Source organism: Sylvia atricapilla, chromosome 22 (assembly GCF_009819655.1).
Source record: "Sylvia atricapilla isolate bSylAtr1 chromosome 22, bSylAtr1.pri, whole genome shotgun sequence".
Lineage (NCBI taxonomy): Eukaryota > Metazoa > Chordata > Aves > Passeriformes > Sylviidae > Sylvia > Sylvia atricapilla.
This window is the reverse complement of record NC_089161.1, coordinates 4,589,260-4,607,118: the sequence shown is the minus strand read 5'-3', so window position 1 is coordinate 4,607,118 and position 17,859 is coordinate 4,589,260. Positions and strand designations below refer to the sequence as shown.

The window sequence follows — 17,859 nt, the reverse complement described above, 5'->3', positions numbered from 1 at the left end:
AGCATGAAGACTGTTTTGTTTGCTGGTATTTATGAGGGAATTCCTGCACTGGGGAGAAGGAATGGAAGGAAAAGTGCTTTGAATACACTCAAGAATATTCTCAATGAACAAACAAACAGCAGTGGGGATTCTTTGGGATGATGTTGCTACAGATCATGGAGAATATCAGTTAGCTACAGTGTGACCTTTCTAAAGTGCTTGTTTTCTCTCTCTCTCTTCCCCTGTTCTATCTGTGATGTCTGTTAATTTAAAGAAAAGAGTTGATTTACTGACAGGCATCACACAGGATCTGGGCCAGTAGTAGCTCCTCATCTGGTGCCCTGCAGGCTCTAAGGGGTTTCTCTATGTCTAAATCTTACATTCACTGCAGTGTAGAAGTGATCATAAAGCAAATGTTAATTTCAAGAAGTGTAGATTTCTAAGACATGATTATTTTGTTTGTTCTCAATGGCAGAATGAAATAGAAAAAGGTGCCTGGATAAGTGATCAGGGCTACAGCAAGAAAACCCAGCACAAGGCCACAAAAGATTAATGTAAGACTTAAAGATGTGTATATAGCCAGAAAAAACCAGTTAGTACAGGAAAAAAAACAAAAACATTGAAGATTTTGTGTTCACCAAGGAAATATAGGAGGTGACAGATAGGAGGAAGGTATGAAGAAGGTATTTAATACGGCTTCCAGCTTCTCGAGCTGTGCATAACATTAACAATCAATTTCTGGTTTTTTAATACATAAATATCCCAGAAGTGTCAGCCAGCTGCAGCCCACCAGTAGCTGCAGCTGGCCAGAGAGTGACTCCTCTCCTCCCACAGCGGCGTTTGCTCATTGCCTGTTTGCCCCTCTGCACACCCAGTGCCCGCTGTCCCAGGGCCGCGGGTGCCCCGCAGCCAAAGCCGCTGCCGCTCCGGGATCAAACCCCGAGCTCCTGGGCTCGGAGTTCCCTCTCTTTCCCCTCGGCCCCAGCTCGTCCTGCCCCGTGTCGCAGCCCAGCGCCGGTGCCGCCCGCCTCTCGCGGGGGCCGGGGCAGCCCGGGAGGAGGAGCCGGCGCCTCCCGCTTCCTCCGCCCGTCCCCGCCGGGCGGGTCTGGTGCGTGGCACAGCTCCGGGAGCTCTGGAGCCGCCCGCTCCGTCCCGCAGGCATCGCTCCCGCTCGGCGTCAGCTCCCGGATCGCGCTCCCGGCGGGAATCGTCTCCATGGTGCCTGCGGCGGTGCTGCTGCTCTGGGCGGTGCTGGCGCTGCTCGGGGCGGGCGGTGGCCGTGCCGCCCAGCAGGAAGGTAAGGGGGGACTGCCCGGGGGGCACCGGCAGCGCGGGGAGCCGGCGATGGGGCTGATGGACGGGCACAGCCGCCGTGGGTGCCGCTGCCGGCCTCCGCCTCCTCGTCTCGCTCCCAAGCATTGCCCGAGCCTGGGGCAGAGTGGGAGCCTTTGGGCGGCACTTGGAGCAGCTCACGGCTCGGAGTTTCGTGAGACAACATCATTTCGTCCCGGTGAAGGTCTCTCGGTCCCGTGGGTTGCATCTCACCCGGGTCAGCCCCTCTCTGGCTCTTGAACTTAGGCTGTTCACGAATTAGGTAAAGGGGAGAGCGTTTGATCCCAGACTGGCCACACTGTGACTCAAGATCAGGGATGCTCCTAAAATAGCACCAGTCCCATCAGTTCTACCCTTGTAAACAGTTGGTAGAAGCTCTGGAGTAGTTGGTAGAACAGCAGAGGGTTAGGGCAGTTCAGAATGTCAGCAGCACTGACAAAGTGGTTCATACACTGTCACTCTGCCAAGAAGTTTGGATAATTATCTCTGTCTTCATTAGAGAAGAGGCAATAGGATGGGATTTAATCTTGTTACATAGAATATTTCCCTTTACAATGTGATTCTGGTATAAGTACCTTTATTATATATGTACATTACTTCATACAGTTAGTGTGTATCTATGGGGGTGTTGGGAGTTTTTTGGCTATAGTGGCATAATTAAAACAAAGAAATCTCTGTGCTGTCCTGCCTTCCTTGCACATCCCAGATCTTCCATGGTTTTAGTAAGGTTTTAGAGTGCACTAGGGATATAAAACTGGGGGCTGGGAGAGAGAATTAGGTAAACTGGTTAGGAAGAGGGATTTGGAATTAGCTGTTTTCAGAATCCATCACTTTTGGCATGGCTCAAAGAGAAAATGCCTTATCTTTCCTGTGCCTCAGCTTCCTCAGAGTAACGTGAGAGTAACGATACCTGTCTTCTCTCTTGGATGTTCTTTTAGATCTCTGCAAGAGCTCTCAGCAGAGTTATTTGTAGTTGATAGAATTAAAAAAAAATCTGTAAATGTAATACAGAGATTATATTATCCACTGTTAAATTATGCAGGGTTTTTTCTATTTGATTGCCATATTAATGGTATTTTCTTAGACACTGTTTCTGTCTTAACAGGAAGTGACACAGTAAGATTTCCCAAATCATAGCCTAGGGATAAATTAATTCCTTGTCCTAAAATGCAGCTGCAGCTGTGCTTTCCCTGTAGACTTAGGGCAGAAGTAAATAAGTTAAATTTTGTTTAATTGTTACTGAACTCATCTGGTCTCTTTACAAAAACTCAGAAATTTACTGAATCACTTCATTGTGATCTTGGTATCAGGGTTCCTGTTCCAGTGCTTTCTTCTTACAGAATCCTTTTCATCTATAGACCTCTAAAACCTTCACAAAAGTGGTAAATGTTCTCTTTTATCATTCTCCAGATGGAAAAACAGGGATAGCAGGATTGGCTCCTTGTTGCATAGCAGAACAGCAGTACAGTCCAGCTCCCCTGGTTCTGAGTCCAGTGCTTGCTTTGTTAACCACCCTGTGTTTGTATTTTGCAGCCATGCCACTATTAAATGTATTTATACAGTTCCTAATTGTCAGTGTGGCCCAGGGAGCCTTTGGGCCCAGGAGGCCCAGCTTGGCAGAGCAGGCTGCATTTCTACATGTGGAAATTGACTGTGACATGGGAAACAGGGAAGCGTCAATCTGTTTAGGTTGTTTTGAAAAGTTTGCACGTGATACTGAAAGTCTGAAGGTTTACTGCTCTGCCCTTGAAAGTACCTATCAGTGTTCAGCAAAATCTTTGGGAAAGAGAAGAAGGGGTTAAAGCAGAAGGAGTGGAGGGAACATAGCACAAACTTCCAGTGCTGGGCTGAAGGAATGTCTCCTGGGAAGGAAAGCTCTCGCTACTGCAGAGAGTTCTTAGAACAGAAACTGAGCTTAGTGTCTCTCAGTGTCCTAGCCCACAGGGAATCTGTAACCTGGAATTCTGCTGGGGTCGAGAGTGGTCTTAGTGCTGGTTTTTCATGCTCCTTTGAGTTCACAGACTGTATGGGGAGAACTTTTCTGTCTCAGAAATAAGACACCGCTTCCTGTTCTGTGTGAGCCTTTAGCGCTCATCCTGTCCAGCCAACTTTTGGCAGTCAAGTCGTAAACAGTGTGTGGCTTTCTTGGGGTGGCAGCATGACAATGAATTATTGATTTATTTAATGTGAGATGCCTGAGATTTTGGGCTGAAATAACTGCACAGCAGTCAGGATCCTATCTTCCTTTCCTTCTTTCCTTCTCTTATCATTCTCCTATGCTTTCTCCCCTCATGTACTAGAAATTAAAGGGTTGTCTACGTTCCTCTCTGGCAAACCCATGTTTGTTCCCCCTCTTTCCTTGGCAGTATGATCCTCACCTTCTCAGAATCCATCAGCTCAGAGCTCTCTCATAAAGCTGCTGTGGCTTTCTGTGTGTCATCATATAGCTAGAAACTTTAATGGCTTTAACATATTCCCTGAGGACATACATATTTTACTCATTTGTTTGCTCCCTCTGACTGGGCTGGACACAAGACACTGGAGTGTGCTGGAGGTGCTAGATTAGGAATGCACTTCATATGTCTAAAAATCTGCCCTTAAAAACTGCACCTATATGGGATTCATATTCTTTTATTTATCACTTTGTGCACATGTCTAATAAATACAATTAGACTTGACCTATTGATTGCTTTCAATCTCTCTTCTCTTTCTTATTCTGATGCAGGTAAAGGATTGGAGGAATTTCTTTGGGAATATCTTCTTTCTTCCTAACTTGGAGTCTTACACTTACTTTTTACTTTTGCTGCCTTTGTCTGGTACATCAAAACTCCAGCTTCTAGATCCTTCCTTTCTAAGACCAGGCAGAATATCAGTTTCACAGGTACATGAGGGAGATACAGCTGGTGCATCCATCAAAAGAAATCCTTGTTCCAAAATAAGCCTGCTGAGGCCAAGAAAATGTGCTTTCAGTTTTTCCTGGTATTTTCTGATGCTTAAATCAGATTTGCATTTAAGCATTGTTGCCAGAGCCTATACAAATTCCTACTCCAGCAAAACTGTTAAGGTGAAGTATAACATTTCATCATGGCAATGAGGAAACCAGAACTTCCACATAAAAAATCATATTCTGGGGTACCACAGAGAAATTTTTGAAAGACAGCTTCAGGATTTACTTTTATAATTTTTAAGAGACTGGAAATGAAAAGCAAGTTTGGGAGGAGAATGTAAATGAAAATTATAGCACAAATTCACATTGAATATGTATGAAAAACTAGAAAATGCCTCAGGAATGCAAGTAAAAAGTTGAAGCAGCCATGGAGAGGGAATAATAACATTTAGTCTAATTTTAGTTTTCCCTACATCCAGTTTATGCCAAATGACAAAAAAGCAGCTCTGTGGGAAACAGAAAGTAAAATCTGCATTAAATGGATGACTTCCAAATGGGCATTTTGTAGTAGTTCTATTTTTTATCTTCACGTTTAATTTCCTTTGTACTCTGTGTGAAAAAAGAGAATTGTATCTTTCACTAGCAGGGCAAAACACCCACTTAATACATTTTAATTTCTTTTTTTAGCTCAGGTAATGAAATTGTATCTTTACATAATCTCTCATTTTATACCCACAATCAAGTTAGCTGTGGAACAGCAGGTTGTGGAAACAACACAAGTTGAGTATTTCTCATGCTTTCCCCTGTGTGCAGAAAACCTGCTGGTTCTGACTGTTGCCACCAAGCAGACTGAAGGATTCCAACGGTTCAGAAGATCAGCCCAATTCTTCAACTACAAAGTCCAGGTGATGTCTAGCAGCTTCCATGGTGGTGGGTGAAAGGGAATTTCAAATTGTGAAATGGATAAGACTTGGCCCCACAGTGATTAAATAAAAGCCCAAGAGAGGACACACGCCTGCTCCAGTGGCTGAAAAGTACCACGACTGGGTCATTTCTGCAGTGTCCTGAGGGCTGGCTTGGGATGAGATCCATAACTCCTGCTCAAGGGAGCCTCATGGCACTGCCAAGACACACAGTATAGGGTGTGCTGCTGTCCCTGTGCTAGGAGTCCTTTGTCTCTGTGCTGTGCTGTGACACTGACTGTCCAGCCCAGAAACTGGATCAAAGGCTGCCTACTCCATTTGTCCTGGGGCTGTTATTTTTGCTGTGATTTAGACTGAGAGTTATCAGGGCCAGTAAGTTTGTGGGTTCTGCTTCTTTCCTGTGAGCCTTGCGGGGAAAGTGCCCTGTTGAGGTGACCCTGTGCCTGTGCTGTGCAGGTGCTGGGGCTGGATGAGGAGTGGCAGGGTGGAGATGACCAGCAGCCAGGTGGAGGTGGGCAGAAGGTCCGTCTCCTGAAGTCAGCTCTGAAGCAGTATGTGGATAAAGAGGACTTGATCATCCTTTTCACAGAAAGGTAATGGTTGCAAAGAATGTGCCAGGAACTGAATCTTATGGCTGTTTGGACGGGTTCTCACTGAGAAGAAATGAACTGTGAAATCAGTTGCTTTTGAAATGAAAAGTGTGTCCAGATCTCTGCTGTTCGAGTTTGGGGTTTTTTTTTGGTTTTTTTTTTTTTTTTTTTCCTCCCTGAACGCTCTGTAGTTTCCTGGGAATCACTCAGAGCTGCATCCGTGGCAGTTGGGAAGGTCTGGTCAGAATAGACTGATGCCAATTCCTGCATGAAGTTAATAGTGTTGCACCTGATTCTGCCACGGTGGAAGTTGGCTACCTCTATCTGCAGAGAATGAGCAGACAATTGCTATGGAACTAGGCAGGCCTTTCTTACCAGAGCTATTTGTTTTATAAGGTGAAGTAAGCACACCCTGAGAGCCAAGAATTAGTCTGCCAGAGAAGTGAAGGGACAAAAGCTGAGCTGGAATCTCAGTGTCTTTTCATATGCCAGCATACGAACAAGACTACACTTTAACTAGTTGCATTACAAAAAATATAATACTGTTAAACAGAACTGAAAGAAAGGAGTTCCTAAAGAATTAGCTATTCCTAGAAACTTTTCTCACTGACGTGTTTTTCTGACTCCATTCCTTTTGTCCTATTTTGTCTGTCTCTTTCTCTAGCTATGATGTGCTCTTTGCTTCGGGCCCCACAGAACTGCTGAAGAAGTTCAAACAAGCCAAGAGCAAGGTGGTTTTCTCAGCAGAGAACTACATCTATCCTGACAGAAAGTTGGAAGCCAAATATCCTCAGGTGCGAGATGGAAAGCGCTTCCTGGGTTCTGGAGGTGAGACACAGAGCTTTGCTTGCAGCTTTCTCCTCCTGTTTGAACTGTGGGAGAATTGGCAAAGAAAACTGAAAGTTGATGAGTCTGCAGCAACAAGCTCAAGTGAGATTGCATGTGAGAGAGTGAAAGTACATGTATACAGGAGTACTTCAACTTTTTGGTCATCTGGGTTGAAACCTCCTCATACTCATTCCCACAGGCTTCATAGGTTATGCTCCAAACCTGAAGAAGCTTGTGGAGGAGTGGAAAGGAGAGGACGATGACAGTGACCAGCTCTTCTATACAAATATCTTCTTGGATCCAGAAAAAAGAGTAGGTGGATCTAGATTCTGGGTTTCTTAAAATTTGCATTCTAGCCAGTACCCCTTTGTCTGCTATCAGTGGTTTTTATGCTTAAGCAGAAAATGTGAATGGGAAGAGAGATGTCTGAAAACAAGTTTTACTGGAGGCTCATACCAGTATCTGTAGGTGCTGATGTTTAAAGCCATTGAGTGTGGAGGAACTAACCAGCTTCCTGCCCAGGGATGTGAAACTGCAGAGTGCAGTGCTGACTTAGAGATATCCAACCCAGCACTGAAGTACATATTAGGAAAATGCCATGTAACACCCTACAGAAGCCTGGAATGGGCCCTGGAAGCAGCACTGCAATTCCAGCACTGTGTGGTGCACTGAGACCATCCAGCCCGCAGGTCATTCTGGTTCTGCTGTCCCTGCCCAAATGTGCATTACAGAGGCCAGTCTGTCCCTGTGGACACACCAAATGCATGGAGAACTCAAACTGTACCAGCAATTTGCAAATCAAGAGGAAACATTTGAAATAGGGAACTGCTATTAGATAATTAGAGGGAGACTTGCAATTTTTTACCAGCAAGAGTGGTAGAAAATTTAGAACAGCTGGACTATTTTCGTTGCCCAAATCTGAGAATGGCCTGTGGTACTTTAACATGAACAGTCCCTTTAATGTTCTCATCTGCAGTTCTGGCCCTGTGCCACACAAGGGCTGAGTAATTCCCCTCACTTGGCACTCAGACAGTGCATGTTAGCACCCTGGTGTCCTTCCCAGTAATCAGTCTTAATAGATGCCTGCAGGGACACAGAATTCTGTTATGTCAGAGCTGCATTTTAGTCCAACTCAGAGTGTGCCTTGCAGCAGGGGATAAAAGCAAAGACTGCACAAGCTGATCTTGCACCTTACTGTCCTCTGATTTGACACTGGTACCTGGGGCAATGCTTGGGGTTACACTTGCAAGAAACTTTTCACAGCACATGGTTTTGCTGTCTGGAATTCTTGTGCTTTATGTGTGTTGTGGGGTTTATGACTGTATGTAAGTCCACCTCATTCATATCATGCAGATTTTTTGACACACCCATAGCAGATTTAAAAGGGGGATAAGAGGGGGTTTGCATAGTTTTGCCTTATATATTTAATTTGTTCTAGAAAATGGTGAATTGTCCCAGAATTGAATGAAATATGATTATCTGGGAGTGTTTTAGGCTTCAGTGTTAGGAGAGTTTGCAAATGACTATAGGAATAGGATGTATCTTCACGGAGCAAAGGGTCTGTTGCATGTAAAGAATGGATGCCTTTTGTGTTCTGATTAAGGTTATTTATCTAATTCTTTTAAAGGAAAGTATCAACATCAGTCTAGACCACAGAAGCCGGATCTTCCAAAACCTAAATGGAGCATTAGGTGAGATGGAAGAAGGAAGCTCATTGCTCCTTGGAATGCAATTTGCATGTTGACACCAGAAACAGTTATGGCTGAAGGGATCGTGTTTCAGAAATGGCTGTCCCGACAGAAAAAGCTTTAGTAAAAGTCTCTGCCAAAGTTCTGGGATTTGTTTGCAATTTCACTGTGACCAACTATGCTCTCATTGCAATTCCTTCTCCACTTTGGGGAATGCAGGTCAGGGTTTTCATCTCACACCTCCTTGCCACTTTGATCTCCAGGCATGTTGGATTGCATTAGCCTTGGGGATTGAAACTGGGAGGGACTTCCAGTGCAAGTAATAACACAGAGCCCTGCCCAGGGCTTGCCTGTCTTTCCGCTTCAGAACCGTGCTGGAATGCCATGGGAGGTGAGAAGCAGCCAGATATGCCTGTGAACACTCACTGATTGTACCAGATTTCTGACCTGGATTTAGCTAGCCTGGCAAGAGAGATTCACTTACTCTCCTGTCAGTGCTGCCTAATGTTTTCAGTCTTGCTCCATTTCCATCTTTGTTCTGGTCAAGTAAAAAGTGATAATGGCAGTGTAGTTTTTGGCTCCTGTGGTAATCCTATCAATGACAGACTGCAGCCTGTGTCTTTGCTAGTCTTTTTTCCAAAGGATTTTGTATGGTTGTGTTGAGGCAACATCCTGGATGATCTCTGGCAGGAGGATGGACTTTCATGAGGGGTGACAAAGAGATGTCAGGTGCATAGAAATCAGGTGAGAAGGGCCTGAGTCCTTCCATCAATAGCTGTCCCTGTCATCAATAGCTGTTCTTCACTGCACGGTTTGTCAATCCCAGTTTTGAAAGAATCTTTCAATATGCCTTCTGCCAATTTCCAGTCATTGTCCAGCTTCCCAGCCATCCTCCTGTTACTTCACAGGATCCTTCTGAATATTTTTTTCTCCTTTAAAGATTTGGTCTGTAGCCCTTAAACTACTTGTGCATGGTTGTCCATTTTCCACACTTTCATCTTTCAGAAGTTTTTCTGTATAAATGAGGCATTGTGCTTCTAATGATTAATAAAAGCCTTTAACATGATGACAATGTCATTTCCAGATGAGATAGTTCTGAAGTTTGAAAACTCACGAGTGAGAGCAAGAAACCTGTTATATGACACTCTGCCTGTGGTGATCCATGGAAATGGACCCACCAAGGTAAGTGGACTGTCCTGAGAGAAAGATTTGGTCTGTGTTTGTTGCAAAGTGACCTTTTAGGCTTCATGTGTCGGGTTACTACTTTCACATATACTGACTTTCCCTGTGTGCATTTACTCTTGAAAAACAATAAGCAGTCCAAGCCATAGCTGCAAGATGTATTTGGCTCAAAGACTCATATGTAGTTGAACCCTCAGGCTATTAATACTTTTTAGATTCTCTAGTTCAGGGAGAAGGTAAAGTTGAAATGTGATCCCACAATGAGGGTGCACACAAAGAAACTCCCCTGCCCCTGTAATGCATAATCTGGCAAATTGCCTTTTGCAGCTGCAGCTGAACTACCTGGGAAACTACATTCCTCAGATATGGACATTTGAGACTGGCTGCACAGTGTGTGATGAAGGTCTGCGAAGTCTCGTGGGGTTTAAGGTAATGCTGCTGTGTCTGCTCAGAGCTCTCAAAACAAGTCTTACAGTTGTTATATGTCTGATGTGAAATGTGACTCACCACTTCTTTCCTCCTGTCCCTGAATGTAGGATGAGGCATTGCCAATGGTTCTGATTGGCATTTTCATCGAGCAGCCCACTCCATTCCTCTCCCAGTTTTTCTTGCGGCTTCGTAACCTTCATTACCCAAAGCAACGGATCCAGCTCTTCATTCACAACCATGTAAGTGAAGTTGGCTTGTAATGGTCTGAGCAAATGTGGGGAAAATGTACACATTGTCCTCTAGGCACTTTTGTAACCTTGGGCTAGACTTACATGCTGTGTAATCACAGTACTTATCTGCAATGGACCCATAAGATCACATACTTATCTGCAGTGACATCCATCCTGCTGTAAAGGTGTGGAACTGGGCTCAAGAGCTGTTGCCCAGCTCATTTTCAAGAACAGGAGGCTGAGTGGCCTGGATGAGCCCATCTTACCTGTTTTTCCTTACTTTTGGAATAGGAGGAACATCACTTGATGGAGGTAGACTCTTTTGTAGAAGAGCATGGCAAAGAATATCTCACTGTCAAAGTGATCGGACCAGAGGATGAGGTGGAGAATGCTGAGGCACGTAACCTGGGCATGTAAGTGAAGACACCGTATATGATAGCCAGCAGAGACAGCCCATGTCCAAACTAAGACATTTATTTTTTCTGAGGATCGTCTCTGTCAAGAGATTGCTCTTCTTTTTTCAGTCACCCTTTCAGTTTTTCTAGCATTAACTCTGATGCCCTTATATATTGGGAAAAAAATCAGCTTCCATAGCAGCTCACTTCGTCCAGTTTCAGAAACAAAGTTCTCACTGGTTCTTTGATCTGACAGAAGGACAATCCTGTATCTCTCACCCTCATCTATATACCCAGACATGGAGCAGAAAGGATATGCTCCTATATCTCTGAAGTGGAGGACTGTTGTAGCAAAACTAAGAACTAGTGGGAGAGAATCTTCCTGTCTGTGATCAGGAGGTTTGAGCTCAGGTGTGGATTTGGGCCAGCTGTAAATGGGAACCTCTTCAGTTTGAGCTGAGGAAACAGTTTATTAAATGTGATTTTGGCTGTGTCTCAGTATCTGCTATTGGATACTGAATCTGATGTGCTTGTCACTATGCTGACCCTCTGGGTTGTTACATTAAACCAAACTTCTCTGAGCATCCAGAAGACCTTTAGACTACAAAGTGAAGGAATTCTTGGTGCTTTGTCCTTTGTCTTTCTCTGGTTTAGTATGTAACTTTCCTTTTCTCTTTCTGTAGGGATTTGTGCAGGAAAGATCCTGACTGTGACTATTACTTCAGCCTGGATGCTGAGGTAGTTCTGAAGAACACAGAGACTCTGAGGATCCTGATTGAACAGAACAAGTGAGTTCTTTGGTCTAAACAATGTTTACTGGTCATCTCACATGAGCAATTCAGTGCACATCCCTGAGATGTGTAGGGAACCAGGAGAGCTGTGCCAGAGATTGGATGTTAGCTAAACATCTCTCACGTGGGTTGTTTTTCTTTTCACTGTACTTGTAATCCCTGGATTTTAGGCAGGGGATGTAAATCATCCTTAGCTTTGTTTTTATATAGTCACTAGAATAAACTGGATTCTAACAGACCTGGTGCAGGGGGAATTTAGAGAGGAGATTGGGACCGTATTTACCTTTCTTATGTGGCACTTCATTCCAACAGAGTTAACAAAACAGCAACTCTGTAAGTGAGGGAGGAAATAGCTCTTACAGTACTGTGGTTTGTAAATATTTTTCTTTTCTTCCTGTGGTAAGTCCTATCCTGCAATTCCTTTTTCTTTCATGCTTCCAGGCTGGTGATTGCCCCGCTGGTGAGCCGTCACGAGAAGCTGTGGTCAAATTTCTGGGGAGCTCTGAGCCCTGATGGGTACTACGCCCGCTCGGAAGATTATGTGGACATTGTTCAAAGGCGGAGAGTGTGAGTGTGCAAAGAGAGGTTTTCACTGATACAATCCCTCACGTGGTAAAGCTTGCTGCAGCACATTGTCATCAAACTAATGTCAGAGAGCACAAATGTCTTTATATATAGGAACAGAAAAGTCTCTTTTCCCATTTGGAAGCTGTTTTATGTTCTCCCCTGAGCAGAGACAGTAACATACTTGGGGCAGATTTTCTTATGATCAGAGTAAGGGTTTGAGACTGCTGACTGCTGAAATCATCTCATCTTACTCATGTCATGTTTTCCCACCTGGAGATTATAGTTAGTGTGATCCTTTAAATCCTGTAAAGTGCTGTTTAATCTCTGTCAGGTAAATCTTCAGGAAATACCAGGTGATCCTTGAATGGAAGATTCACAAAATAGAATTGTTGATTCATTCATATTCTTGACGGACCCACTTTTTTATAGGCCACTGTATGTGCAATAAATGCTGGAAATCAGCTTATGCACTTTTGGCTGGTTCAGTTTCTTTAAATCAGTGGAAAAAATATGTTGATCTCTCTGGGAAGAGATTCAAGCATTAATTATGTCCCTAGTAAAAACACACAAGAGCAATTAATTGCTTTCACAGTGGACTAGCATTTGTGCAGCTTAAAAAGCTGTGGGCAATATAAGTGATTTCTTCTGGAATGCCAATCTCTATTGGTATGGTTTCTCCCTGTTGTTCTGAGTTGGCTCACTTAGGCAAGCCGGGCTGATGCTGCAGTGCTGCCTGTCATCCTGTCAAGTCCAGCAGTATCTGTCTTAGCGGTATTTCAAGTCTCACTTTTCTCCTGCTGTGTTTCAGTGGGCTCTGGAATGTTCCCTACATCAGCAGTGTTTACATGGTTAAAGGCAAGGCCCTGCGCTCGGAGCTGGACCAGGCAGATCTGTTCCACAGTGGGAAGCTGGATACTGACATGGCTTTCTGCCACAACGTTCGGAATCAGGTCAGTCAAGGAGAGAGGCTGCCAGGGGAGAGCTGTGTGCCAGGGTGAAGGGTGCAGGATTAAGTAGTTTCAAGGCATTCAGCTCTGCCAGGGCAGGGATAGGGTGAACTGGTACTGGTCAGTACAGTGCAGACTTTAGAACAGCATGGGATTTCTGTCTTGCTGTGAAGCCACATGTAGCCACAGACAACTAAACATGGATAACATTTTTGTTCTTGGGCCTTTTCAAGATTTCTCTAAATAGGATTGACAGGGTAAGAAGGAAGGCCCTAAACTCACAGCTGCTGTTCTCCTCTGCTTCCAGTCCTGGCTGACAGGACACAGAATTATTGTCTCTTCCTGTAACCTTTCAGAGTTTCTCATATCCAGGGTGGAAATAAAACTGAAAATCCACAGGAGAAAGAATGAGTAAATGAACAGCTTGGATTACTATCTAGTGCTTGGTTTCACAGTGGCTCTCAGAAATATGAGGCCTTTATTATTTCTCTCTGTCCTGCAGGGAGTCTTCATGTACCTGACAAACCAGCATCAGTTCGGACACATACTGTCCCTGGAGAACTACCAGACAAGTCACCTCCACAATGACCTCTGGCAAATATTCAGCAATCCTGAGGTGAGATAACCTGCATGCTCAGAAGGCACAGCAGTGTGGGAAGACCTGATATTAGCTTCCCCACTATGGCAAATTCAGGCTTGGTAATAATGGTGTCTCTCAGGTGGGATGAGGAGCACAGACACGCAATTTAAAGAGAACATGTTTTTGGGATTCATAACATATGGATCTTCAAAGCCTGTGAAATACTGCTTGCATGAGTGCCTGGCCTTTTATTACCTCTTCAAGCAGGAGCCCCACAGAAATTACTGGTTTGCTTATCTTCTAATTGCAGGACTGGAGAGAAAAGTACATCCATGAAAACTACACAGCAGCTCTGAAAGGGAAATTGGTAGAAATGGTAAGAAAACATCACTCTTATCCATCAGAATGAGAGATGAGCTTTAAGACAATATTTTATCATTGCTATTGTAATTCTCAGGAATAAGCAGTTGAGCGCAGGAAACATGACCTTGAAAGTACTTTTAGAGCCATATCATTCTCCTAGAAGTACATCTCCTGCTCTGTTAAGTGGAAGTGGGACACATAAATCAGAAGAAAAATTTCTGTCCTCAGTATTTTTAGTTTCCTTCCACTTATTCAGTCTACACTCAGTTTAGCCTTACTTCTTTTGCCTCAAGCACCTGTCCTTGTTTCTGCTGTTCTCACTTGTCTGCTATCTGCAGCCCTGCCCAGATGTTTACTGGTTCCCCATATTCACTGACACTGCCTGTGATGAGCTGGTGGAAGAAATGGAACATTATGGCCAGTGGTCCACAGGTGACAACACGGTAAGTAAAAGCAGGAGCTCTTTTGAGTTCTGGGCCACACCATTTTCTGTGCATATCTGGTGATAGCAGTGCCTCCTGTGGGAAGGCATTAGATCCTGAACTAAACCAGAAAAGTAGAGACAATACTTTAATTTTACTCCTGATTAACTCTGATTTTTCCCTAAGTCCTCTTTAGTGTCCTCTGAACTTCCAGTGTTCAGCTTCTCTGATGGTAATCTTGTTTCCCTTAAGGTTTAATTATGGTTTGAAATGAGCTTTCCATCCTGCAAATCCTGATAAACATAATATTTATTTGTAGTTACCAGGAACAAGTACATTCATTCATTCAGCTCCAAGGTTCCCATCCTTATGGGTATTTATGTTGATTCTATTTCAGGACAGCAGAATACAAGGAGGGTATGAGAATGTCCCAACTATTGACATACACATGAACCAAATTGGCTTTGAAAGAGAATGGTATAAGTTTCTTCTGGACTACATTGCACCCATCACAGAGAAACTGTACCCAGGATACTACACCAAGGTATGTCCACCTTAACAGCAAAACTCATGGTCAGCTCAGCACCTCCTCCAGCTGCAGCTTTGTGACAAGACTGCCAGAATCCTCCAGTAATACACACACTACTGTTACTATATCCCCCAGTAACACACACACTATTTCCCAGTACAGAGGAACTGGCCCTGCAGTGTGACATAAAGTACATGCATTAGGAAATGCGCCATTTGTCAGTGACATTTTCTGCCTGTTTGTTGCCTTTCTCCTTTAGCAGTGGGATGCAATTTCAGTGTTACACCCTGCTCTGCAGCTCAAAAGCCACAGAGCACTGTAGCCCTCTAACAGACTGCACTTTTTTCTCCACTCTCAGACCCAGTTTGAACTGGCCTTTGTGGTTCGCTACAAACCTGACGAGCAGCCATCCCTAGTGCCCCACCATGATGCATCCACCTTCACCATCAACATTGCCCTGAACAGAGTTGGCATTGACTACGAGGTGAGTGTCTGCCAGGGGGTCAGGAGTGCAGCACAGCACCTGGAGCAGCTGAAAACCCTTCCCTGATCCACATGGGCCTTCTTTGCACTAAGGATTACAATTAGTGACTGGCTTAGGCTAGGAAAGAGATTTTTGAATGCATCAGAATGATGCCTTAAGCATTAGTTTTCATATTTGCAGATTCTGTGCTGCCTAGGGATGTAGTTCTGAGCCTCATATTAAATGCCAGTAAGCTATCTTCACAAAGTAGGTAGACAAAATAAATCCTTTTCCTGCTGAAGACCAAGGACAACTTTCAGGTCCAAAAGCACAAACAAGGGTGGGCTGAAGGGAGGAACAAGAAGGATGGGACCTCACAACCTGAAGCTGGAATTGGACAATTAAACCCCAATATGCCAATGGACCAAAGCTTATAAAAGTATAAGATCTCATAAGCGGAGGGCTATTTTTTTTTCTGTGACTACTCTTGGTCCACCCTGGGTGCAGCCTTGGTTGGGCTCCTGTCCTGTCCAGGGTGGATGTTGGAGGCCTTTCAATAAATACCTACTTTATTCACTAGCTCTGTCCAGTCTCCGTTTCAGATCATCCTTCCAAGGCACCAAGAACACAGGAGATTCACCAAGCACCTTGTCACATTTTCAGAAGCACAGTCAGAAGGCAGGGACCCCTTCCCCGAGGTGCTTTTCCCAAGCTGACGTGTCTCTTGTGTTCCCACCAGGGAGGAGGCTGCCGCTTCCTGCGCTACAACTGCTCCATTCGAGCTCCCAGGAAAGGCTGGAGCCTGATGCATCCAGGACGCCTGACCCACTACCACGAGGGTCTGCCAACCACCAAAGGAACCCGCTACATCGCAGTGTCCTTTCTGGACCCCTAGAGTTCTGCTTCCCAGGAAGGACCTTTCCCTGGCCCTGCTCACTGCTGACTTTGAGTGGAATCGGGGAATGCTGCTGAGAGTTTCTAAGGCATTGTTCAAAGATGTTTGGATTTGATTTTTATATGATTTTTAATATGAGTTTTAATGATATTCTAAGACTCCACTACTGGAAGATCTCCCTCTCTGATACTGCAGGTAATATCTAGGAATATTGCTGTAGAAGTCCAAAGGAGATTTTGTGCCTTCATTTTTGATTGTGTTCCTCATCCACTGTTTCTTGAAAGTGCCATTTACTTGAACTTTCATCAGTGATTGATTGGCTTTAAAAAATGCTTTTTTGGACTGGAAATCCAGCTTTTTGGAGGCAAGTTAGAAGCCATCCACAGCATATATACGGGAACGGATGTTAGACAATAATTCCTGGACATTATTCCATATATAAACCAATCAGGGAGCTGACTCCAGGAGTCATAAAGTTGTCACACCAAATGAAACTGAGTTGGAAGAGCCTGAAGATCATCTGATTCCTTACCTCTTTGCTGTCCTTGCAAGCAAATCACAAAGTTCAAAGCAGCAGCAGTGGCAGCATAGATGCTTCTGGTTAGCTAAAGGAAGGTCCTCTGATGATGCTTTACCTCTGGGATTAGACTGAAGAGATAAAAGACCCCCCCTACCTTCTGTTTCTCCAACTAAGAGCAGCACACATACCTACAGAAATTCAGCCCATGTCAATATGTGGATTAAATCTAAGAAAGGGAATGCTGGGAACAGCTACATCAGCCAGGGGGGCTTCACTGCAGAATTGTCTCTGTTCTGTACCATGTTACAATAGTCAAAAGCTCTGATCAGTCTCTGGATAACACCCCAGGGGTCCCAGTGGTCTTTGGTGGCCTCATTCCATGTGCCAGAAATTGTTTTAATTATTTTCTTTGATGGCCCATTCACATTAGATGGAAAGAGCTGTTCTCTGGTTCTTAGAGGAAATAATTATTCAGTGTTTCTATTATTTGGGATTGAAAACCAAAACACTCCATTGCAGAAACTTCTCCAGTGGGGTCAAGGCTGATAGAAATGAGTGGCTGGGAAGTGCTGAGAGATTGTGGTGAACCAGTAGGTGTAAAAATATGTCTAGACTAGACCTGTGGTTAGAGAGGGAAGAGGCAGAAACATTTCCTGCCTGTGCAACACCAGCTCTGCTTATCAGACACCATTATGCCAGACTAGTGCGTTTCACAAGCAATAAATTCATAGAGTGATTGTCCTTGTGGAAAAACAAAAAAATCATCAGACAGTTGTCTGTCTCCAGCTTCTGCTGCCTGACAGCCAGGGTAGAGCCCTTCTTCTGGGATGGGTCACTGTGATGGGGGCAGGACAGCTTTAGACATGTAAGTTCTGGCAGGAGCTGTACACAATGGGGCTGTGCTGAGGAAGGGGGTATACAGCTTTCCCCACTGCTCTCCTTGAGCTTTTTAGGTCTATTTCGAGGCCACACACTCACCCGTGCCCAGCAGTGAAAAATCCAGGCAGGGACAATCATTTGAGAAGTCGTCTTACGTGAAATCCAGAACTGTCTGTAACCAAAGGAAGGGATTGACAAGCCAGTCGTCGAGATGTCCAAAATGTGTATTAAGTATTTATTCAGCAGCAGGTGTTTTTTTTTGTTTCGTTTCGTTATTTTCTTGTGTGTTTCCTCGGGCCGGTTCGGTGGTGGGCGTTAATGAGCTGTACGGTTTCAGCGTGGGGAACTCTAATTAAACCCTTTCCCGTGACATGGTCCGTGGATTCTGTTCCCGAGGTGGGCCCAGGCCGCCACCCGCCATCAGACCTCAGAACTACAAC

General features: G+C 44.5%; 1 protein-coding gene across 2 annotated transcripts; it reads left to right on the top strand.

The window, feature by feature from the left end:
* The first annotated feature begins 1,126 nt into the window (after window positions 1–1,126).
* PLOD1 (procollagen-lysine,2-oxoglutarate 5-dioxygenase 1) lies at window positions 1,127–17,789 on the top strand. Of its 2 annotated transcripts, XM_066334324.1 has the most exons (19): window positions 1,127–1,276; window positions 5,012–5,103; window positions 5,578–5,714; window positions 6,376–6,539; window positions 6,739–6,851; window positions 8,167–8,230; window positions 9,312–9,409; window positions 9,737–9,838; window positions 9,946–10,077; window positions 10,360–10,481; window positions 11,147–11,251; window positions 11,696–11,821; window positions 12,630–12,771; window positions 13,271–13,384; window positions 13,659–13,724; window positions 14,050–14,154; window positions 14,531–14,677; window positions 15,021–15,146; window positions 15,865–17,789. In XM_066334324.1, the coding sequence occupies exons 1-19, from the start codon at window positions 1,195–1,197 to the stop codon at window positions 16,018–16,020; spliced, it is 2,193 nt and encodes a 730-aa protein (XP_066190421.1). In that variant the 5' UTR covers window positions 1,127–1,194; the 3' UTR covers window positions 16,021–17,789. The 2 variants fall into 2 exon arrangements, with proteins under 2 accessions (XP_066190421.1, XP_066190420.1); XM_066334323.1 differs by lacking the exon at window positions 1,127–1,276 and having other exon boundaries at window positions 4,879–5,103.
* Window positions 17,790–17,859: the final 70 nt, after the last annotated feature.